This window comes from Narcine bancroftii, chromosome 2, assembly GCF_036971445.1.
Source record: "Narcine bancroftii isolate sNarBan1 chromosome 2, sNarBan1.hap1, whole genome shotgun sequence".
NCBI classification, from domain to species: domain Eukaryota; kingdom Metazoa; phylum Chordata; class Chondrichthyes; order Torpediniformes; family Narcinidae; genus Narcine; species Narcine bancroftii.
This window is the reverse complement of record NC_091470.1, coordinates 138,913,864-138,938,479: the sequence shown is the minus strand read 5'-3', so window position 1 is coordinate 138,938,479 and position 24,616 is coordinate 138,913,864. Positions and strand designations below refer to the sequence as shown.

General features: G+C 49.5%; 1 protein-coding gene and 1 long non-coding RNA gene across 2 annotated transcripts; one reads left to right on the top strand and one right to left on the bottom strand.

The window, feature by feature from the left end:
* Nucleotides 1-3,250: 3,250 nt before the first annotated feature.
* On the bottom strand, nucleotides 3,251-12,359 carry LOC138752937 (uncharacterized). The gene is made up of 5 exons (XM_069915545.1): nucleotides 12,299-12,359; nucleotides 11,612-12,063; nucleotides 7,451-7,555; nucleotides 6,814-6,915; nucleotides 3,251-5,316 (listed from the first exon to the last, which is right to left on the bottom strand). The coding sequence occupies exons 1-4, from the start codon at nucleotides 12,357-12,359 to the stop codon at nucleotides 6,814-6,816; spliced, it is 720 nt and encodes a 239-aa protein (XP_069771646.1). The 3' UTR covers nucleotides 3,251-5,316.
* A 567-nt stretch (nucleotides 12,360-12,926) lies between these two features.
* On the top strand, nucleotides 12,927-24,140 carry LOC138754225 (uncharacterized). Its single transcript, XR_011351609.1, has 3 exons — nucleotides 12,927-13,420; nucleotides 15,357-15,546; nucleotides 23,916-24,140. It is a non-coding gene; the product is annotated as an uncharacterized lncRNA (long non-coding RNA).
* Nucleotides 24,141-24,616: the final 476 nt, after the last annotated feature.

The following is a 24,616-nucleotide window of genomic DNA, read 5'->3' as shown; positions in this document are numbered from 1 at the left end:
TGGGACTTTACTCTGTGTCTTCTCCCCGGAAGTGTGTGATGAGACGGTGCTTCTCTCGGTGTTCCCCCACCCCGGGTGTATGTGACAAGACTGGGCTTCACACTGTGTCCCCACCCTGGCAGGATGTGATGGGACGGGGCTTCGCCCTGTGCCAACATCCAGGGAGTGTGTGAAGGGAAGGGGCTTTATTCTGTATCCCCACCACGGGAAGGTGTGACGGGACGGGGCTTCATTCTGTGTCCCCATCCGGGAGTGAGTGACTGAAACAGTGCTTCGCTCTGTGACCCCACCCTGGGAGTGTGTGATGGGATGGGGTTCGCTCTGTGTACCCACCCCGAGAGGGCGTGACAGGATGCGGTTCAATCTATATGTCCCACACGGGGAGTGTGTGACGCAACGGGGCTTCCCTCTGTTCCCCGACCCCGGGAGGGTATGACGGGACGGGGCTTCACTCTGCGTCCCAACAACAGGAGTGTGTGACGGGGACGGGGCTTCTATCTGTGCCCCACCCTCGGAGTGTGTGAGGGGATGGGGTTTCGCTCTGTGTCACCACCCCGTGAGTATGTGATGGGACGGGGTTCGCTCTGCGTTCCCAACCCGTCAGGGGATTCACTCTGTTTCCCCTCCCCAGGAGTGTGTGACGGGATGGACCCAACGCCGGGATTGTGAGATGGGGACAGGCCTTCGCTCCGTGTTCCCACCAGGAGATTGTGCAACGGGACAGGCCATCGCTCTGTGTCATCACCCCGGGAGTGTATTACAGGACGGGGCTTCACTCTGTGTACCCACCACGGGAGTGTGTGAATGGATGGGGCTTCATTGTGTCCCCACCCTGGGAGTATTTGATGCGATGGGGTTCGCTGTGTACCCACCCCGAAAGGGTGTGACAGAACCGGGTTCCCTCAGTGTTTCCCACCCCGGGAGTGTATGACGGAACGGGTCTTGCTCTGTGCCCCTCCCCGGGAATGTGTGACGTGACCAAGTTTCGCTCTGTGACCCCACCCCAGGATTGTGAGACGGGGACGGGGCTTCGCACCATTTTCCCACCAGGAGAGTGTGTAACGGGACGGGCCATAGCTCTGTGTCACCACCCCGGGAGTGTATGACAGGACGGGGCTTCACTCTGTGTCCCCACCACGGAAGTGTGTGACGGGATGGGGATTCTCTCTGTGACCCCACCCCATAAGGGTGTAAAGGGACGGTTCTTTGCTCTGCGTCCCCACCCGGGGAGGGTGTGATGGGACGGGGCTTCATTCTGTGTCCCAACCCCGGGAGTGTGTGATGGGAACGGTGCTTCGCTCTGTGTCCCAACCCTGGGATTGTGTGACGGGACGGGGTTCGCACTGCTTCCCCTCCCCGGCAGGGTCTGACAGGACGGGCTTCGCTCCGTGTCCCCCCACACCGGGAGTTTGCGACGAGACTTGGCTTCACACTGTGTCCCCACCCTGGCAAGGTGTGACAGGATGGGGCATCGCGCATTGTCCACATCCCGAAGTGTGTGACGGGACAGGGATTTGCTCTGCATACCCACCCCGGGAGTGCGTGACGGGACGGGGACTTCACTCTGTGTCTCCACCCCGGGAGTGTGTGACTGGAACGGGGCTTCGCTTGTATCCCCACCCTGGGAGTGTGTGATGGGACGGGGTTCGCTCTGTGTACCCACCCCGAGTGGGCGTGACAGGATGCGGTTCAATCTATATGTCCGAACAACGGTAGTGTGCAACGGGGATGGGGGTTCGATCTGTGCCCCACCCCGAGAGTGTGTGACGGGACGGGGCTTCACTCTGCGTCACCACCGAATGAGTGTGTGATGGGACCAGGATTCGCTCCGTGTCCTCCCACCCCGGGAGTATGTGACAAGACTGAGGTTCACACTATTTCCCCACCATGGCAGGCTGTGACGGGACAGGGCATCACTCTGTATTCCCACCCTGGGAGGGTGTGACGGGACGGGGATTCATTCTACTCCCCTACCCAGGGAGGGTATGACGGGGCGGTGCTTCACTCTGTGTCCCCACCCTGGGAGTGTGTAACAGGGACGGGATTTCACTCTGTGTCACATCCCAGTGAGTGTGTGGTGTGTGTCGAGGACGGGACTTAGCCTTGTATCCCCACCCCGGTAGTGCATGACGGGTCGGGGCTCCACTCTGTATCCCCACCCCGGGAGTGTGTGATGGGACAGGGCTTTGCTCCATGTTCCTCCACACCTGGAGTATGTGACGAGACTCGGCTTCACACTGTGTCCCCACCATGGCAGGGTGTGACGGGACGGGGCATCGCGCTGTGTCCACATCCAGGAGTGTGTGACAGGATGGGGTTCACACTGTATCCCCACCCCGGGAGATGTGATGGGACTGAGCCTCATTCTGTGTCCCCACCCCAAGTGTGAATGACGGAAACGGGGCTTCGCTCTGCGTACCCACCCCGGGAGTGTGTGAAAGGATGGGGCTTCTCTCTGTGTCCCCCCCACCCCGGGAGTATGTGACAAGACTGGGCTTCTCACTTTGTCCCCACCCTGGCAGTGTGTGATGGGACGGTGCATCGCTCCGTGTCCCTCCACACCTGGAGTATGTGACGTGACTCGACTTCACACTGTGTCCCCACCCTGGTAGGGTGTGACGGGACAGGTCTTTGCTCCGTGTTGAAGGAACGGGGCTTCACTCTGTATCCCCTCCCCGGGAGTGTATGATGGGACTGAACTTCATTCTGTGTCCCCACCACGGTAGTGTATGACGGAAACTGGGCTTCCCTCTGTGTCTCCACCCCGGGAATGTGTGACTGGAACGGAGCTTCGCTCTGTGTACCCACCCCAAGAGGGTGTGACAGGATGGGGTTCAATCTGTGTCCCCACCCCGGGAGTGTATGACGGAAACGGGGCTTGCTTCTGTTCCCCTACCCCGGGAGGGTATGAAAGGACGGGGCTTCACTCTGCGTCCCAACGGGAGTGTGTGACGGGGACAGGCCTTCGATCTGTGCCCCACCCCATGAATGTGTGATGGGATGGGGATTCTCTCCGTGTCCTCCCACCCCAAGAGTATTTGACGAGACTGAGCTTCACACTTGTCCCTACCATGGCAGGGTGAGACAGGACGGGGAATCGCGCTGTGTCCACATCCCTGATTGTGTGACGGGATGGGGCTTCACACTGTATCCCCACCCCAGGAGGTGTGATAGGACTGAGCTTCATTCTGTGTCCCCCACCCCGGGAGTGTATGAGGGAAATGGGGCTTCGCTTTGCATACTGTTAGGTAAAAACATCATGAGCTGGGAATGTAGAAGGAGTCACCCAGTGCTGGGCCGTAACAAGATGCAGTTGTGACCTTGTACTCTCAAGATAAGAGTGGGGATGACAAATTGATGTGCAGGAAACTAGCAGAGAAGGATAGCAACAGTTTATTCATTGGACAATGTCATGGTATGATAATTTACTAAGTACGTATCCTGAGGTATATAAAAAAATACCACTTGCTGATAACGGCAGAATGCGCCTTCTCCAACTAACACTGTTAGTTGCAAGTGTTACAATCCGGCAATAAAGAACAAAGAACCTTGATTTCGACTCAGTCTTGTGTTTGACTCACTCATTCATGAACAAAGCAGACCTAACAATACCCACCCAGGGTAAATGTTACAGGACGGGGACTTCACTCTGTGTCTCCAACCCAGGAGTGTGTGATAGGACGGGGCTTCTCTCTGTGTCCCCCCCCCCCCCACTCCCGGAGTATGTGACAAGACTGGGGTTCTCACTTTGTCCCCACCATGGCAGGGTGTGACGGGACGGGGCTTCGTGCTGTGCCCACACCCCAGGAATGTTGAAAGGACAGGGCTTCACTCTGATTCCCCACCCCGGGAGTGTGTGACACGACAGGGCTTCATGCTGTGTCCCCAACCCAGGAGTGTGTGACGGGAACGGGGCTTCGCTCTGTGTCCCCACCCTGGGAGTTTGTGATAGGACGAGGTTCGCTCTGTGTCCCCACCCTGGGAGTTTGTGATAGGACGAGGTTCGCTCTGTGTACCCACCCTGGGAGTGTGTGACGGGACGGGGCTTCACACCGTATCCCCACCCCGGGAGTGTATGACTGAAACGGGGCTTGTTTCTGTTCCCCTACCCCGGGAGGGTATGACGGGACGGGGCTTCACTCTGCATCCCAACAACGGGAGTGTGTGACGGGGACGGGGCTTCGATCTGTGCCCCACCCCATTAGTGTGTGATGGGACGGGGATTCTCTCCGTGTCCTCCCACCCCGAGAGTATTTGACGAGACTGAGCTTCACACTGTGTCCCCAACATGGCAGGGTGTGACAGGACTGGGCATCGCGCTGTGTCCACATCCCGGATTGTGTGACGGGACGGGGATTCACACTGTATCCCCACCCCAGGAGGTGTGATAGGACTGAGCTTCATTCTGTGTCCCCCACCCCGGGAGTGTATGACGGAAACGGGGCTTCGCTCTGCATACCCACCCCGGGTAAACGTGACAGGACGAGGACTTCACTCTGTGTCCCCAACCCAGGAGTGTGTGATGGGGCAGGGCTTCGCTCTGTGACCCCACCCCGGGAGTGTGTGACAGTACGGGGCTTCGCTCTTCATCCTCACCCCGGGAGTGTGTGATGGAACGGGGATTCACTCCGTGTCCCTCCAACCCGAGAGTATGTGACAAGACTGGGCTTCACACTGCATCCCCACCCCTGGAGTACGTAACAGGACGGGGCTTCTCTCTGTGATCCCATCCCAGGAATGTGTTACAGGGACAGGGCTTCGCTCAGTTTCTAAACTCCGGGAGTGTGTGTCGGGGCTTCACTCTGCGTGTGTTACAGGTACACGTACGGGAAACCAATGCGAGGACAAGTGAACGCGACTCTATGTCTGAGGCCGTATTATTGATACACGAACACATACTTGATTTACACTGTGGAGGGAGTGGTCTGTATTCACAGTCAGGGGCTTTGGAGAGAGGAGGTGGCTGCAGAGAGGAGGGAGGGAGAGAGAGAGAGAGGGGGAGAGAGAGAGAGAGGAGGGAGAGAGAGGGGGAGAAAGAGAGGGGGGAGAGAGAGAGGGGGAGGAGAGAAGGGGGGAGGAGAGAAAGCGGGAGGGGGGAAGGAGAGAAAGCGGGAGGGGGGAAGGAGAGAAAGCGGGTCGGGGGAGGAGGGAAAGCGGGAGGGGGAGGAGAGAGGGGAATGTGGGGGAATTGAGGCCGACCCTCATCTCTCCCCGTCCTCCAGACCAACTTGGACGGCTGTTTCTCTGAAGACGTTCCCACAGAGAAATTCCGTCAGGAACAACTGGAACATTCAGGATATCTTCGCTGACATCGTTCTGGTTCAAGAAGGAACAGGTGAGGGGCCTTCGAAACATTCTCCCCCTCTCTCTCCTTTATCCCTCTCTCTCCCGCCCCTCCCTCCTTCTCCCCTCTCTTTCCCTCTCCCCCCGCCCCTTTCCCTCCCCCGTCTCCATTTACCAGCTCCCTCCAGACTCCTATTCCACACGGGGTGGCCCGGTTCACGGCCAAGCCGTTCTGCTCCAGGACTGGGAGCTTCCTGTCCATCGAGAGGGTCCGGACGGAACTGCCGTGCGACGGCGAAGATCCAGGTCCACGTCCGATACTTCCTGGACGGCGGAGGGAAGTTGGCGACAAAGAACATTCTCTTTTCTCTGGTGAGGAGGGTGGAGTGGTGTCGGCACGTCACTACGGACCCTCTCCCGGGGGCGTCTGGAACCCCACCCCCTCCACTCCGTCCCTCTTCTCTCCGTCCCCTCTCCCGGGGGTATCTCTCCCCCCTCCCCCCTCCCTCCGTCCCCTCTCCCAGCAGCATCTCAAACCCCCATCTCCCTCCGTCCCCACAAACTCCACCTCCCCTCTCCCGGGGGGGATCTCGACCCACTCCGTCCCCTCCCCTCGATCCCTCTCTCCCTCCGCCGCCCCTTCCCACGGCCTGGACGACCCACTCCCTGCTCCTCTCACGTCGCTGTCTTGGCTGACAGGTCATGGTCCGGGAGAAGATCCAACACTTAACAAAGCAGGATATCAAAGACCAAGAGAGGAAAGGGCGGTGTGTCAGCGACGGGTCTGTATATTTCACCTTTCTCTACGCAGCTCTCCACTGGCCACCGTGACAGAGGTGCACCAAAGAAAAGGTACAAGGACTGCCTAAAGAAATCTCTTGGTGCCTGCCACATTGACCACCGCCAGTGGGCTGATATCGCCTCAAACCGTGCATCTTGGCGCCTCACAGTTTGGCGGGCAGCAACCTCCTTTGAAGAAGACCGCAGAGCCTACCTCACTGACAAAAGGCAAAGGAGGAAAAACCCAACACCCAACCCCAACCAACCAATTTTCCCCTGCAACCGCTGCAATCATGTCTGCCTGTCCCGCATCGGACTTGTCAGCCACAAACGAGCCTGCAGCTGACGTGGACTTTTTACCCCCTCCATAAATCTTCGTCCGCGAAGCCAAGCCAAAGAAGAAGACGCAGACCGCTATTTCCGCCGACCTCTGCTCCTCAGCCCGTAATTTGCCCCCGTAGCCCAGATATTCATCTTCGCGATTCTGCCCGATGGGGAGCTGATTGGTGACACCGTGCGGTACGAAATCAGCAAGTGTTTCAAGAACAAGGTGGATCCTTTCACCTCTCTCCCCTCTCCCTCCTCCCCTCACCCTCCTCCCTCCTCCTCTCTCCTTCCTCCCCTCCCCCTCTCTACCCCCCCTCTTTCAACCCCCTCTCTCTCCCCGTCCCCCTCCCCGTCCCTCTCTCCCTCGTCCCCTCTCTCCCTCGTCCCCTCTCTCCCTCGTCCCCTCTCTCCCCAATTACCTACCTATAAGACCATCACCACCATGATCAGCACAGTACTGACAGCCATTCCCCCAAGACCAACAAGGTGCAGGGTCCGACGTCCCATCCTCTCCACCAGGAACAGCTGTGGGAAAAGGGGGAACAGGACATGAGGGATGGGCCGAACTTCTGAGGGGGAGGCGGGATATGTTGGTGAGGGTGATCAAATCAGAGAGTGAGGATGGAGGGAGAAAGAGAGAGGGAGGGAGGGATGAAGGAAATGGGGGTGAGGGAGGGAGTGAGAGGGTGGGAGGATGGTGGGAATAAGGGAGTGAGGAAGGGGAGAGAGATGGAGGGAGGGAGAAATGGAGGGAGTGAGGGAAGGAGGGTGAGGGAAGGATGGAGGGAATGAGGGAGGGAGGAAGAGAGAGGGGGTGAGGGAGGGAGGGAAAGAGAGGGAGGGAGGAGGATGGAGGGAATAAGGGAGCATGAGAGATGGATGGAGGGAGGGAGGGAGAGTGTGAGGGAGGGATGAGGGAGGAGGATGGAGGGAATGAGGGAGTAAGTGTGAGGGATGGAAGGAACGAGGGAAAGAAGGTGGGAGGGAGGGAATGAGGGAGTGAGGGAAGGTTGGAGGGAATGAGGGAGGGAAGGATGGAGAGAGGGAGGGAGAAACTCACGGAGTTGACAGTGAAGGCCCTATTGACCAGGCCGGTGCCAATGGTGGCATAAACAGGGTGTTGAACCCGCGCCTTCTGCAAAATGCTGGTAGAGTAATAGAAGACCTGGGGAGAGACGGGAACATCACGGTCAGGGGTCGGGGCCAGGAAATTTCATGGGGAACGTCAGGGTCAGGGACCGGGTCTGGGAAAATCCACGAGGAACATCGGAACATCGGAGGGGAATGTGTTGTGTAAGAAATGGAATGAATGTTGGACTAAGCAAAAGGGTTCGACTCAGCTGAAAACAGGGAATGATCAATCAATAGGCGTGTTCCCCAAACAAACAAGTCCAAACCAACTGCTAGATAAGACCAGAATGCTCTCTAACACCAACCTTTCTGTGTTCCCACCATCACGTTAAACGGGTCTTTCCGTAAAAGGTATTTGTCTCAGTGATTTTGTGATCATGTCCAATATGAGAAAAGACCTTGCCTATAAAAGACTGACTCCAGTCACATTGGGTCAGGCGAGACTCGTGCAGCCGCCAGGCCTCTGTGGGATGCTCCCTCAATAAAGCGCAGGCTTGAATCTTACCACTTGCATCAGTTATTTCATTCACTAAGTCAAGAAGAATTTTCTCGACGTAAACTTGGCATCCAACATGGGGCCTGACATCGCTGCAAGAAAGGGAACTCCAGGTAAGTAACCGGACTGCATCGAGAGTGACGGGAGAAGACATGTTCACGACAAGTGGTAGGATTTTTTTTGGCTTTTGTACAAGAGAGATAACTGATTTTGTTTTAATCAGAGAGGATTAATTGAGTGGTTGGACCACTCCAAAGTCTGGGACTTCACCAAGTCGGACTTGGTACAAGTGAGGTAAGTTAAGGTCACGCAACGAGGGCAGCTTTCTCGAAAGAAACTGTCACTGGGGATGAGAAATTCATGAAACATCAGGGCCCCAAGAATTGTACATATGTTAAAATGCGGGAAAATCTCTAAGGGTCTGGTGGGGGTGGGGGGGGGGAACGTAATGTAAAATGACTGTTGTAAATTTGTTGTTGTTCTAGTAAAAGTCAGAAAAGAAACAATAAAATAAATTAGGACATCATGAAACCAGATTACGGCTTTTAGAAGCACAAAACAGAAAAGATGGAGAATTAAAAAAGGAAACCTGGATGAACATAAGAATAAAACAGTTAACGAAGTAACTGACACTTTTATATATAAAGGAGTGTAGCGTGTCAAATGACTCAAAGTCTTGTTGACTTGATAGCAAAAGACGGGAGCGTAGTACATCGAGGTCGGCCAGTCCAGACTGACCCGCATCTGGTTAGAAGCAGCCCTTTCTGACCTGCTGGTGGGTGTGGCTACGGCTCTCAGCCGATCTCTATACGTAAATCTATACAGTATATATAGGATCCTGTACTATCCCATTCACCCCTCCTTTAGGAACTGACCCTGGGGTGGGTAAAAAAAAGGAGGGGAATATAGCATGTGGTGTTCATGGGCTGTAGAGCAGTCAGGAGACCTGATTGTCCTACATGATCGCCGTGGCGTTGGTATCAGGGTAACTGGCATCGCTGGGGTCCCCTGACGTGGGTGCAGTTTGGCCCAGTCCACAGGCATCATTGGCCGTGGGCTGGTCCGATCTGCTGCTGTCATCATCCACGAGGTGCTGCTGGTCACACTATCCCAGCATGTAACCTAGGGGAGGATTGGATGGGGGTTGGGGTTGGAACATGACAATGTCAGACCCGGCTTGGGCCAAGTCCGTTACCGAGACCGTGTCATCCCACCCATCTGGGTACTCGATATAGGCTTAATGTGGGATTGTGTGTCGACTAGGGGGTCGTTTTTCGAGTAGCAGACATGACGTCTCAGCAGGACAGGTCCAGGACCATCAGCCAAGCCGGTGTGGTAGTTCCCGACTCCAACTTCCATGGGAAGTTTCATGCGGGGTAGCATTGGTGGCCATGTATAACAGGGACCTTTGGGAGGACGTCCTGCCAGTGAGTGGTGGGGAGGCCTTTGGACTGGGGGGAAACCGTGGTCACTTTTCAGACAGTGGCATTCTCCCTCTCGACCTGCCCATTACTGCATGGATTGTAGCTCAGGGACCTGCTTGAAGTAATACTGCACTCTAGAAAGTACTGCCTCAGCTTCGCACTCATAAATGAGGACCCCCCGGTCACTGTGGATACAACTGGGGTACCCGAAAATGGCAAAGATGCTGTGCAGAGCGTCGATGAGGAGGCAGTCATGTCCGGGCAGGGGATAGCAAATGGGAAGCGTGAGTATTCGTCGATCACCGTGGGGATTTAGGCATTAGGGTTTGTCGACAGTAGGGCTCCTTGAAGTCCATGCTGAGATGTTCAAAGGGCCAGGTGGCTTTAATGACGGGTCCTCTCGGGCCGGAAGAAGTTCAGCTTGTAAGTGCAGACAGGCCTGGCTCGGGTCATGGAGCAGATCTCCTCGACCGTATAGTGCAGGTTGCGGGCTTTTACAGTGTTCGAACCTGGTGACCCCCGGGTGACAGAGCTCCTCATGGAGTTTCTGCAGTCTGTCCAGTTGTACACTGGTGCATGTCCCACAGGAAAGGGCGTCGGGTGGGTCATTGAGTTTGCCAGGCCAGTACAGAATGTCGTAGTTGAAGGTAGAGAGTTTGATTCTCCACCTGGCGATCTTGTCGTTTTTGATCTTACCCCGCTGGTTGCTGCGTAGTACCTGGTCAGTAGTGTAAAGCGCCTGTCAGCGAGGTAGTATCTCCAACTACGATGGCCTGGGCCTCCTTCTTGACAGAGGAGTGTCAGCTTTCAGGGCCCTAGAAGGTCCTAGAAAAGAAGGCAACAGGCCTACCAGCCTGGTTTAAGGTGGCCACCAGCACAAAGTCGGACGCATCGCTCTCCACCTGGAAGGGTATGGATTTCTCAACGGCGTGCAGGGTGGCCGCGGCGATGTCTGACTTGATGCGGGCGAAAGCCGCTCTGCCTTCCACTGACAAGGGGAAGGAGATGGACTTAAATCAGTGGCCGGGCCTTGTCAGCGAACCGTGGGACACATTGGATGTAACAGGAAAAAACCCAGGCAGCATTTGAGTACCTTCTGGGTTTGGGGCGGTGGAAGGTCCATGAGAGGGTGTGTGCGGTCAGGGTCCAGCTTTACCACCCTGTTTTCTACCATGCAACCTAGAATAGGGTGGTCCAGAAGACACATTTCTCAAAATTGTAGGCCAGATTCAGCCATTTTGCCGTTTGGAAGAATTTCTCAAGGTTGGCGATATGATCCTGTGGGTTGTGGCCAAAGATGGTGATGTTGTCCAGATACGGGAATGCAGCTGTCAGGTCGTTCTGGTCAACAATCTCTCGCAAAAAGACTACAACACCATTTGTGGCACTGAAGGGGACCCTGAGGAATTGGTACAAACGCCTGTTCACTTCGAAGGCCATGATCCATGCGGATCAGAGGTCGATGGTGGAAAACACACAATATTGGGCCATCTGATTAACCACGTCAGTGATTCGTGGAAGAGAGTAAGCGTCCAAGAGCCTGAAGCAGTTGATCATTTGGCTGAGTCAACCACCACCCGCAGCTTCTCCCTATTCTTCACCCCCACCACCTGCACCCTCCAGGGTCTTGTGCTGCTGGGCTCGATGATGCCCTTGTCTAGCAGACTGCGCACCCCGCTGTTAATGAATTCCCTGTCCCTGGAGCTGTTCTGTCGGCTTTTAGTGGCGATCGGTTTCCAGCCAGGGGTGAGATTGGCGAAGAGTGCTGGAGGAATGACCCGGAGGGTGGAGAGGCTGCAAGTGGAGCATTGGGGCGCGGAGGCTAGCGTGGGCTGTCGCTGGCAGGTGGTCTCTGGTGTAGAGTGGTGTCAGACAGAGAGTGGAGAGTGAGGACCCCCCGTAGTGCAGTAACACCGATTTAAAATGACATTGGAAATCCAACCCCAACAATACAGGTGCACATAATTGAGACAGGACCAACAGCTTAAACTCTGAAAATCTGACCCCCTGTACTTTCAAGGTCACCGCATGCCCGTCGAGTGGGCTCTTGTGGCCAGCGAGATCTTCTGGTCCATCGGGTGAACTGCCAGCGCGCATCGTTGGACCAGGTCCGGGTGAATGAAGCTCTCCGTTGAGCCTGAATGAAACAGTTAGTATATTGGCTGTTCACCTTAATCATTTCCATGGCCTTAGCCGGGGGTGTGGCTGGTCCTGGTTTAATGTCACTGATGCAGCAACCAATAGAGGGAGTGGGTCTGCTGTCTGTGTTGGTGACTGTGGAGGCTGGCGTGATGACATCACTCGTCGGGTCGCTGGAGCAGGGGCGGATCGTCGTGAGACCTTGGCCTGGTGTGCTCTGCGCTCGCGTGGTGACGTCATTCACATGGGCAGAGGGCGCGACGCTTACGGTGTAGGCGGGACCTTCCGGTGCCAGGACCCAGTCATCGTCAGTGGTGGCGAGCTGCGAAGGGAGCAACCGTTGCTGTACAGGCAGTCCATTGGGGCCTGCTGGCTCGAAAGTCCCATTGGGCGAGGGGCCACGGTGAGGATCAGCGCAGTTTTGTCGGTGCACACACAAGCTCTTCCCAGTTACCTCAGCGCCTGGAGGTGGGCTCTGCAGGACTCACCAGGCCGCTGCCTCCTGGTCGCCAGCATGTGCCTGACATAGACCTTGTTCACAGGCTGCTCGTAGAGTCCCCTCAGCACGTTCATGGCAGCTGTGTAGTTGGTCGTGACCTGGATGTTCTCATAGACCCTTGTGGACACCATGGACATCAGGACTAGCAGTTTGTCAGTGTCTTCCTCCACGAGCACTGCAGATACACCTCGAAGCACCTTGCCCAGTGCCTGAAGTCACTCTGGGCAGTAGCTGACTGCGGGTCAATACCGAAGCATTCCGGTCGCAGCATTCGCTCCATCCGGTGAAACTTTTGCAAATAAAATTATCTGGACTGGTCGACCTCGATGTACTATACTCCAGTCTTTTGCTAATAAAACTGTAGCGCGTCGAATGACTCAAAGACTTGTTGGCTCAAACCAAGACTTTTATTAGCAAAAGGCTGGAGCGTAGTACATCGAGGTCGACCAGTCCAGACTGAGCTGGGTCTGGATAGGAGCAGCCCTTTATGACCTGCCGGAAGGCCTGGCTATGACTCTCAGCCGATCACTACTATGCTACAAATATATACAGTGGTGATAGGATCCCATACTATCACCAGAAGATAATGAAGAGTGTTGCAGTTCACATCTGCCAAGGCTTCCAGCAGGAACGAACAGGCCAACACCAGTGCCGAGCGACCTTCCGTTGAGTCCTGCAGATACACGAGTGTGATCTCTGGCACAGAACAACTGAAAGAGAGCGATGGTGAAGATGTACAGAAACCGATACTGAAATGGTCGCCTCGTCCAAACCCTCTGAAGAAACATCAGGAAACGTTCTGCAAGTATCATACCCATTTACACCTTCCACAAGACAAGGTAAGACTTATAGATCTTATCTTCTCATTGCAAAGATGGTCCACTATAGTCTATATCAGGGAGAAATGTATCCTAATGCCCAATCCAGGAGGAGGCAATCCTGTATATGTATACAGATCATGGACAGTGAAGGATGTGAACAAAGCTACTGAAGGAATTTTCCATCCGAAAGAACATTTTAACCGATGGCAACAAGATTTTAATGGCTTAATAGCAAGTTACTGACTTCACGCCATCGAGTTGGAACGAACCTTGAGATCAATGTTGGGATGTGACTGGTGTTTGGTAGAAGGGGAGTGGAATCCCTTGGGAGCCAACCATGAGCCATTATTATGGGTGGCAGGTACCGGAGATTACCAAACAAGAAGGAAAAACCCTCTTTGATAGAGTACGATTCTTTTGTATTTGGGGAGCAGACGATTCTAAACCTACTGTAATCAGCCAACTTTGCTACATATTGTGGCTGCCCCTTACTTACATTACTCTTTCCCTTCACCATGAGGTAAATATTAAATTGTTACATAGTACTGGATTCATGTATACAAACTGAATAGTACATAAGCATATATTCTACATATTTTCTATGATTAATTAACCCCTATATTCCAACACATCAGTGCGTAAGATCGCATCTCCCTGGCTCGCATTGGGCATTCTCTCTTAAAATGTCCCTCCTTTTTACAATGGTAGCAAACTAATGCTCCTGTTTCCCAATTCCTATCGGGATTACCACGAAGTCCCGGGAACGGTCGTCGTCCCCGGAATTCCCCTCTACCCTTGCCCCTGCTCTGGACTCTACTCTCTCACTCCCGGAGCTCCTCCCAATGTCCAGGAGCTGGCACACAGCCCCTTCCCTTTCCTTGCTGTCCCTCCACGACTTCCTTGACTGCCTGCATCAAAACCTTAGCCTTTCCTTTCTGTTTATTGGACATTCTCTCTTAAAATTACGGACCTCCGTACTAGTCAGGGGCACATTTACAAAACCGAGACCCCCTCCCATGGGAACTTCCCGTAATGGTCTCATCGAGTTAATTTCTGGCTTATCCTCTCCTTTATAATGTCTAGATTCCTGTTCTCTGGGAAATTAATCAAAGGGTTCTGCCCTTCCCTCCCGGAGGGTCTCACACAGTTTTGAATCAAAGTCTCCTCCCTCTCGTCAATTGAAGTGGTAATCTAGTACTTTGTGAACAGGTCATCATACCACCCGTACTTTCTTCTCCTTTCTTTAGCTGTGAGGGTGGAGGGGAAGGTGAAGAAGGGTAGAGCATAGGAGAGAGGGGAAAGATAGGAGCCGGCATAGGAGGAGCATAAGGTGGAGGAAGGGAATGTAACACATCCCATCCTTGTGTTTCAGGAACAAAAGGTTCCTCATCCTTCTTGTCCTTACATTCCTTTTCATTCAAAACCAGTTGATCAACCGATTCACTGAGCCAGCAGGCTGCATATTCTCTGCTCTCAATATTATCTCTTTGATTTTGGTAGAGCCAGATGTTCAATGCCTGACACATCCAGTCCTCATCAGATCCAAACTTTGGCCAATATACCGAATTCCCTTTTATCGGGTTTTTTTTTAACCCATTCCAGACTGCAATACTTGACCATGGTCTGTTTGTCTTTCCCACGGGTTCTCCCCGCACCCCAATCAGATAGCATTAATCCTAACGGACTTTGCTTAGTTATCTGATTGTCCCGTCCTTCCTTGGGACTATTTCCCTTGCTTCTCACACCTCCCATACTAACAGGTAAGTAAAATTCCTCTTACTGGGATCCAGTAGCTATTCCTAGCACGCTTCCTTAACGTCCTCCCGTCGTTTGTTCTCAGTGCCTCTTCTCGGATATCACTCGCTTCATCCACTGACCAGTCACCTGTCGTCCGAGAGTCAGTGGAGGGAGTGGGATCCCGGACGAGCCCCCATTTGTGAGAAACAGAAGTACCTTCACAGAATTTGCTCGAGACAAAAATTGAGAACAAAGAACATTTATTATACAACAATGCAAAGTTGGGTGCTTCCCCTTACCCTGGGAATACACACATACAGTGGGGCTCACCCAACTTTTATACAGTTTATTTCAGTATAGAAGTACCCTGCCCCTTACATTCTTCTGCCTCCTGGATGAGTTTGGCATTAGGCAATCCTGTCTGCCTACGTGCTGTTTCTGTGAACTTGGAGGACTTGGGGGTATCCTGTCGGTGTCCCATCATGTCATTGTCCTTATTCACACCTTCCCGACTCTCAGGGCTTACTAACTCTTATATGCAGAACTTGCTAATTCTGTCTAAGGCTAGAAGACCCTTATCTTATTCAAACTAACTTTACTTCCTACATTCTATTATCTATTCTTATCCTATTCATACTGGCTTTATTCATTACACATATATCCATACTTGTTTTCTTCATTTTCCATATTTTCATATTAGTTTTACTCATCTCTCACAGGATGAAACCCAAAAGACTCGCCATTGGTAAACGTATGAAGGGAACAGACAGTATCGCCTATGGAAATAGACTTGCTGATGAGGAGGTGAAACAGGCTGCCCAGAGACCATTGGAAACAGACGGTACCAGAGGCTGACCCTGAGGTTCTCCGCACCGCCTACAGAAAGACACATTTGGCCCACCCCCTGAAGTAAGTCGCCATGCAGATGGTTTGTGGTGATCGAAAGAGGATAGATGGATACTGCCCAAATCATTATTTAGATTTGCTGCATTAGTGAGCCATGGGGTAGCCCACGTCTCATCAAGGGAGAAGGGTACAAATGTTTAACATGTGGGTTTGCAGCCTATACACCAAGACGTTGTGCTACATGTGAGATATGTGCCAGGTACAATTCACAGGGAAAGGCCGATTCCCACAACCAAATGACCCTTTCGCAATTTTACACATGGACTTTAATGAGCTACCTCCATGCCGAGGTTACCGATAATGCTCCGTAATAATTGATCTTTCTCGATGGACTGGGATTGATCCATCTGCCAAGGCCAAGGCTTCCACAGTGGTAACAGCTTTAATGAAAGATAGAATACTGAGATATGGCACACTGGAGAAATTATAGTGGTAACGGGCGTCACTTTGCAAAGGAAATCATTGATCGACTTGCCACGAGTTTAGGTGTTCAGTGTGGGTAATAGGCCTATTACCCTCAATCTGCGGGTTTGGGGGAAAGAATTAATGGGACAATTGAAAACCAATTGGGAAAAGCAATGGCAGACACAGGTTTTGCCTGGCTTGGTTGCCTTCCCTTGATACCATTAAACATAAGAATGATGCCCAGTGTAACAGGGATATCACCTTATGGGGGGCTGTTTGGGAGACCTTATCAATCTCCCCACCCCTTACAGGGCGTCATTAAAACAAGAAGAACGTACATGAGAGATTTGCTAAGTCAGAGATCTTCTGTATTCAGACGCCCAGCAGGTAAACCGGGAACGGACCACACCCTAGATCAAGCGCCCAGACCAGGAGATTGAGTCTTTATTAAGGTCATCGAGATAAAGAGGTGGTCAAATCCCAGGTGGGAGGGTCTGCCAACGCATTGCTGAATGGAACAGCTGGATACACGTTGCAAGTAGGTAAAAGGAGACCTTCCAGGACCAAGCGAAGGAACACTCGGGTAGGCCAACCCGTCACGACTGGGAATCCCGGCTCTCGGAACTGGCCAGTATAATGGGAACTTTACCTCTCCCCAGAATATGGAAAACCTTGGCTATTGCCTTGGTAACGGCTAAAACCTTACAAAAGCGGGTAGAAAAGAGAGGGAAGTGGATGCGTGTCCGGAGAAGCACATAGTGGGGAAGGAATGGAGCGTATATAGGTTGGGGAAGGTTCGGGTGATCTGTGTTCCCGCCCTCTCAACCTGAGGGATAGAAAAGAACTATCAGTTGAACGGAGCGAGGGTGGGTTTTAAAGCCAATAGGGAGAAGAGATAAGGGAAGAGTCGCCATTAGGAATGTTAGGAAGGAAGATGATTTACAGATATGGGCACGTTCTGACTAAGATGGGAAAGATATCTGCGAGGAAGTAAACATTATATTACAAGCAGGGTCCACCCCCACTGCGGAAACATCTGGACCAGAAGCAAAGCAAGATCAAACAGTAGTTAAAACTAGATCTTTAAAAGACCACAGTAGCTCTCGAGGCGGGATTTCGAGACAATGCATGAAATGGAAAGAATTGCTGCAGGCAGTGGGCAATTAATCCCTCTACCATTCCCACTTCACTCCTTCCCCTCAAGGAATCACTTGTCTGATCTCTACACAAGAAATAAGCCGACTAATGCCAACTGTAGTGACCTACATGACCTCTTCCCGCCCGTAACTGATGGAGCCCCCCCCCCCCTCCGTTTATGGACCCCAAGGGTGGAGATGTTGGTTGCTTTACTCATCTAGAAACAGCGTCAAAAAGAGGCCACTGTGGGAGAGATGCAAGGATGTGCTGAAGTATTAAACCTCACCAAATCAAATAGGACAAAGAAATTACTGCCTGGTCTTAATAAGACATGGACGACTAGCCAGAAGGTGGGAAGATCTGATATAGTGGGGGGGGGGGATTATGGAGGGAAAATCATACGTCCTCAGTGACTTGGGAGGTGAATGTGCAATGATCAAACTTTTCCTATTATATAACACCACACAAGGAACAAACCATTCAATCAGACCACGCCAAAATAATGAAAAGAACGAAACGTGCAATAGAGCCCAAGGGTGACTTTGACCCTGACATCGATTCGATCGGGGTTCCCCGAGGAGGCCCAGATGAATATAAAGCACGCAATCAGATCGCTGCTGGGTTGGAATCGATCCCGTTTTGGTAGGTCCACAACTAATAAGAATGTGCATTGGATAAATTACCTGTATTACAATCAACAGAGATTTATCAAAGGGTTGGCTGAACAGCATGACCACACCAGCCTGATGGCTTGGCCAAACCGTCTGGCCTTAGACACGTTACTAGCTGAGAAAGGTGGGGTTATGTTCAGGTCCTCTGGTTGTACCTTTATTCCTAATAATACAGCCCGCTAGAAGGACTGACCTCATTGGCAAGTGAATTGGCAGAAAATTCAGGAGGTGACAAGTCATGGACCAGTTTTCTAGATAATCAGTTTGCAAAATGGAAAACTGTTTTTACTTCTGCACTTACATCTAGATTAATAATTGTTGGAGTAATTGTAACACGTAGAGGCTCTATAATTCCCTGTCCACGAGGGATGGCCAGTAAGCTTCTAGAAACTGCTTTGACAAAAAAGGAACAAAGGATGTCTGAAGTTCTGCTCTCAAAAATAGATAATGGTGATAACATTGAATGAAGAAACACCTTTCCACCAGGATGTTGTATAATATAGGAGTGGAAGAGGGTCATGGCTTGGAAAAGACACCTCTTTCAGGAACTGGAAAATGGAAGCATGAAAATTGTGCGTTTGACAACTTTAAGAAAATGGTATAAACGGGGGGGGGGATGTAGTAGAAATGGAATGAATGTTGGACTAAGCAAAAGGTTTCGACTCAGCTAAAAACAGGGAATGATCAATCAATAGGGGTCTTCCCCGAACAAACAAGTCCAAACCAATTGCTAGATAAGACCCGAATTCTCTCTAACTCCAACCTTTCTGTGTTTCCACCATCACGTTAAACTGGTCTTTCTGTAAAACGTGTTTGTCTCAGTGATTACGGGATCAAGTCCAATATGAGAAAAGACCTTGCGCTGGGTGGGTCACGTCTCCAGAATGGAGGACCGTCGCCTTCCCAAGATCGTGTTATATGGCGAACTCTCCACTGGCCACTGTGACAGCACCAAAGAAAAGGTACAAGGACTGCCTAAAGAAAACTCTTGGTGCCTGCCACATTGACCACCGCCAGTGGGCTGATATCACCTCAAACCGTGCATCTTGGCGCCTCACAGTTTGGCGGGCAGCAACCTCCTTTGAAGAAGACCGCAGAGCCCACCTCACTGACAAAAGCCAAAGTAGGAAAAACCCAACACCCAACCCCAACCAACCAATTTTCCCCTGCAACCGCTGCAACCGTGTCTGCCTGTCCCGCATCGGACTTGTCAGCCACAAACGAGCCTGCAGCTGACGTGGACATTTACCCCCTCCATAAATCTTCATCCGCGAAGCCAAGCCAAGGAAGAAGAAAAACAGAATATAAAGCTAGAATATTATCGGACCATTCACCCTTGATATTGACAATAGAGTTAGAGGACATCCCTCCAAGAATGTACAGATGGAGATTAAACTCCATGCTACTTAAAAGGCAGAATTTTAGAGAATTCATTGAAAGACAAATTAAAATGTACTTTGAAATAAATAAGGAATCAGAGAAAGATAAGTTTATACTGTGGCATACAATGAAAGCGTTCATTAGAGGGCAAATAATAAGTTATGTAATCAAGATGAAGAAGGACTATAATCAGGAAACAGAGCAGTTGGAAAGGGAAATAGTAAATATAGAAAAATAATTAGCAATGAAGGAAGATACAACTAAAAGAAGAGAATTGGCAGATAAAAAAATAAAATATGAAACACTACAAACATATAAGGTGGATAAGAACATAATGAAGACAAAACAGAAATATTATGAACTAGGGGAAAAAACGCACAAAATTCTAGCATGGCAGCTTAAGACAGAACAAGCTAAGAAAATGGTATTGGCATCAAGGAAAAAAGACAAACAAATCACATATAATCCAACGGAGATCAATGAAAACTTTAGAGAATTCTATGAACAATTATACCAAACTGAAAATGAAGGGAAAGAAGGCAAAATAGATGAATTTTTAACTAAAATTGAACTACCAAAATTACAAATAGTGGAACAAAATAAATTAACAGAACCATTTGAAACAGTAGAAATACAAGAGATAATTTAAAAAAACTATCAAATAATAAAACACCAGGAGAGGATGGATTCCCAATAGAATTCTATAAAACATTTAAAGTTTACCATTAACACTAATAGGAAGGATAAACTGTATTAAAATGAACATTTTCCCAAGGATATACCTATTTCAGGCATTGCCAATACACTTGACAGAGAAATTCTTCAAGGAGTTAAAGAAAATAATAAGGAAATTTTTATGGAAAGGGGGGAAACCGAGGATAGCACTAGATAAATTAACAGAATGGTATAAACAAGGAGGCTTACAACTGCCAAACTTTAAAAATTATTATAGAGCCGCACAATTAAGATACCAATCAGATTTTTACCAAACAAGGGAAAAGCCAGATTGGACTAGATTAGAACTAGATAAAATAGGGGAAAAGATACCTGAACACATATTATATAAATGGGATGAAAAATTGATACAACGTAGGAGTTCTCCAGTATTACATCATCTGCTCAATATTTGGAAGAAGATTCATGTAGAAAGGAATAAAACAAATTACCAATTACCAAAACTAATAATGACACAAAATCAGTTACTCCCTTTTACAATAGATAACCTTTCCTTTAGAGAATGGGAGAAAAAAGGGATCAAAGGAATAGAAAATTGTTTTTCAGGAAATAGATTATTATCCTTTGAACAAATGAAAGATAAATACAATATAACTCAAGATACAGTGCTGGCATATTACCAATTGAGATCCTACTTGAAGGACAAATTAGGAAGCAGTCTGAGATTACCAGAGGGAAGTAACTTTGAATATGTGATTACAGATACAATGATAATCAAAAGATTTATAACAAATATGTATATTAAACTGCAAGAAAAGGAGAATGAGGAAACAAATGGTAAAACTAAACAAAAATGGGAACAAGATTTAAATATAAAGATAAAAAAGGAAACGGGAGAAGTTATGTTCTGGAACGATGAAAAATACAATAAATACGAGGTTACGTATGATACAATATAACTGGATACACAGGTTATACATTACACCTCAAAAGTTAAATAAATGGGACCCAACAGTATCTGACAGATGTTTTCGTTGTAAAAAAGAAATGGGAACAACAATTCATGCAATCTGGACATGTGAGAAAGTAGAAAAATTTTGGGAAGATCTAAACCAGATATTAAATAAAATTACAGAAAGCAATATACCAAAAAACCCAGGGATCTTCCTCCTAAGTAACATAAAAAACAAAGAATGTGGACTTGATTTGGATGGTGCACAAAAAAGATTTGTTAGGATAGCCCTAGCTGTAGCAAAAAAATGTATTATGTCAGGCTGGAAATTAGAAGATAACTTGAGAATACAACAATGGTATATAGAAATGAATAAATGTATTCCATTAGAAAAAATAACATATAATTTAAGAAATAATATTGAAATATTTGAACAGATATGGGAGCCATACATGAAACACAATAGAGAAAACCTACCGGGGACATTTACCACCTAAATTAACGAAAGGAGAAGGAAATGAAAAGAATTGACTCAGTGGAATTTCTTGTTTATTTTTATTGAATGACAACATTGTTTGACTGGTTTAATGTATCTTAGATTTTGTACTTTAAATGGATGGGGGGAGGTAGGGAGGGTGGGATGGGAGAAGGGAGGGGGGGAGAAAATGACACTATATATTTGAAAAGGAAAATGTATGTATCATGGTCAATGTGGTTTATGGTGTGAAAAATAAAAAAATTTTTTTTTAAATGTAGACAGGGCATAGATATAAAGTATAGTCATAGTGGGATATGAGTTAATATAGGATCCCAACATGGACCAGGGGAACAGAACGGCTCTAGAGGAGTAGATTTGATTTGTAGTTTGGCCTCTACAGGTATTAAAGAGAGGAGTTTTAAAGGGATAGCACAAAGGAGATGGTGGGACAAAGACAGACAGAATGGTAGTCAGGATTGTACATGTGGCAGAGATAGAGTTAATACATACGCTAATGTTCACAGACAGGCTGAAACTCACAGGCTCAGTGATACTTAATGCTAATGTTCGCAGACAAGCTGCAACTCACAGGTTAAGTGACAAGAAACTCCCCTCCCCAACTTGGTCTCCTGTAAAGCATCCTTTGGGTCACACAGACATTCGGAATGTTAAAAAAAAACCACCACTGTAAGGGGAGTTCCAGCTGTAAACGAAGTAAGCTGCTCCAGAATACTAAAGCTGCTTGGCATTTAAATCATTTAATCAGACTCCAGGCAGCCTTGGAGATCATCGCCGAACAGATAGCAATGACCCTGAATTTAGGGGCTGAAGAAAAACGACAGATACGAGCCACAGTTCAACAAAACCACCTGGCTCTCGATTACTCGTTGGTTGCTGAAGGCAGCGTTTGTGAAAGACTGGTTAAGGACAATGCTCACAACGGTCAGGTGGTTAAAGACACTTCTTCAGGTGTTCGAAAATCTTCCCATGCCCAGGTTCAGACGGGGCAACCTTGGTCCGGAGTGGGATGAACTAGACTTTTATTGGTAACTGGAGTCTGATACCCACAGCCCTTATAGCAGCTGGACTCGCTATTCTGGCCATTATGGTGCTCCCCTGCCTAAAGACTTGTGTGCAGTGTTTAATTCAACGGGCCCTTCGGCAGGTCACTACAACCCAAATGATGTATGCTTCCCAAACTCCGTCTGATGATGCTGAGGCCGCAGTTCGTTTACTCACTCGCTGGGAAAAGGACCAAGCTTAACAGAACACTACCGAATGGGGATTTACTAAGCGTAGCTAAAGAAAAAGGGTGGATTGTAAGGGATACTGGAATGTGAGGAGTCAAGCAAGTGCTAATTAAGAATGAAGTATTATGGGTTAACTTAAGGTGAAGGGATACTGGAATGTGAGGAGTCAAGCAAGTGCTAATTAAGAATGAAGTATTATGGGTTAAATCAGGGTGAAGGGATGCTGGAATGGGAGGAAGGGTTAGGAAGGGTTATAAAAGTAGAATAAAATAAGGATCTTCAAAACAGGACCGTAAATAGCTTTAGCAAGTCTTGGGGATTGATTAATGAGTAAAGACTACACAAAAGAGTCTGGAAAAACAACCAACTGAAAAACCTCACAAAGATAAGCGTATACAGAGCCGTTGTCATACCCACACTCCTGTTCGGCTCCGAATCATGGGTCCTCTACCGGCATCACCTACGGCTCCTAGAACGCTTCCACCAGCGTTGTCTCCACTCCATCCTCAACATTCATTGGAGCGCTTTCATCCCTAACGTTGAAGTACTCGAGATGGCAGAGGTCGACAGCATCGAGTCCACGCTGCTGAAGATCCAGCTGCGCTGGGTGGGTCACGTCTCCAGAATGGAGGACCATCGCCTTCCCAAGATTGTGTTATATGGCAAGCTCTCCACTGGCCACTGTGACAGAGGTGCACCAAAGAAAAGGTACAAGGACTGCCTAAAGAAATCTCTTGGTGCCTGCCACATTGACCACCGCCAGTGGGCTGATATCGCCTCAAACCGTGCATCTTGGCGCCTCACAGTTTGGCGGGCAGCAACCTCCTTTGAAGAAGACCGCAGAGCCCACCTCACTGACAAAAGGCAAAGGAGGAAAAACCCAACACCCAACCCCAACCAACCAATTTTTCCCTGCAACCGCTGCAACCGTGTCTGCCTGTCCCGCATCGGACTTGTAGGCCACAAACGAGCCTGCAGCTGACGTGGACATTTACCCCCTCCATAAATCTTCGTCCGCGAAGCCAAGCCAAAGAAAGAAAAGAACAAAGACATGATATTTCCTGGCTAACAAGTTTGCAGGAAGGCACATAAACTGATAGGAAGTTAGAATCCACGTGGGCAGAATTACCTAATGCTAAACCAATCCAAGAGGCAGTAGAATGTTAGGGGGAAGGTATCTCTGTACTGAAATGAAATGTATAAAAGTTGGGTCAGCCTCAATATCTGTGTGTATTCCCAGGGTAAGGGGAAGCACCCAACTTTGCATTGTTGTAATAGTATAATAAAAGTTCTTTGTTCTCAATTTTTGTCTCGAGCAAATTCTGTGAAGGTACTTCTGTTTCTCACACTAAGTAAACCATTGTATTCAAAGTGATAAGCTAGAATGGGTAATATAACCCGTGGTGCCGCTGCTTAAATTTCAGACTCTCTGAGGGGTGGAAACATCTCTCAGCATGAAGAAGAATTTCTGGAGTCCAACCAATGCCCTGGTCAGGGGAGATAGAGAAGCTGATACCAGTGCCCTGACAACCTACTACAAGTGTGCGGTCGTTGCCTCGCTTCAACAGTTGGGACCAGTCCAGGCATTGATAAGTATAATTGGGAAGGGCTTGCATATTGTAGTTTGAAATTTTGTAATAAAGATTTATATAAACTGAAGTGCTCTCGGCGTGTGTCTCTTTCTTCTTTCGGTAGCTCAAACACTGAGACCAATCTAAAAGGAACAAAGTGAGAGGTACAAGTTTACCCAGGACAATTGGCGTAGTCGGCAGGATTGGTCTTGAGATGTTTCACCGAGAGAAAGTGAGCCCTGATCAGTTCTTGATTCTGGGATGGACTTCCAAAGACGATGGATTTGGATGTTGGTCAATCCCTGTCTTTGTTGGGACCACCCATTAGTTTGAATGAGAGGTTAGATCCACCAAGTGTGCCTCTGGGAGAGCAGGTTGCCACTCTCCTTCGAGAAAGTAAATTTCCTGAGGAATTGTTGGGATTAGGAACATTGACTACTGATATCCAGGTCACTGCTGAGCTACGTGGTAGAAGGGGAGGGGTGGATTACTTACTTGCCACTCTAGGGGATGCCCTGTTACGAGTATACCCATCACCAGTAGATTGGGATTTA

Excerpts from the sequence above, each read along its gene's own strand:
- LOC138752937 (XM_069915545.1), bottom strand. The coding sequence starts at position 12,359 with ATGGAGCGAATGCTGCGACCGGAATGCTTCGGTATTGACCCGCAGTCA. Across the intron at positions 12,064-12,298 it reads GCAGTCAGCTACTGCCCAGA|TCCTGCAGAGCCCACCTCCA; the intron begins GTGACTTCAGGC and ends CGGCCTGGTGAG. Across the intron at positions 6,916-7,450 it reads GGGCCTTCACTGTCAACTCC|CTGTTCCTGGTGGAGAGGAT; the intron begins GTGAGTTTCTCC and ends CTTTTCCCACAG.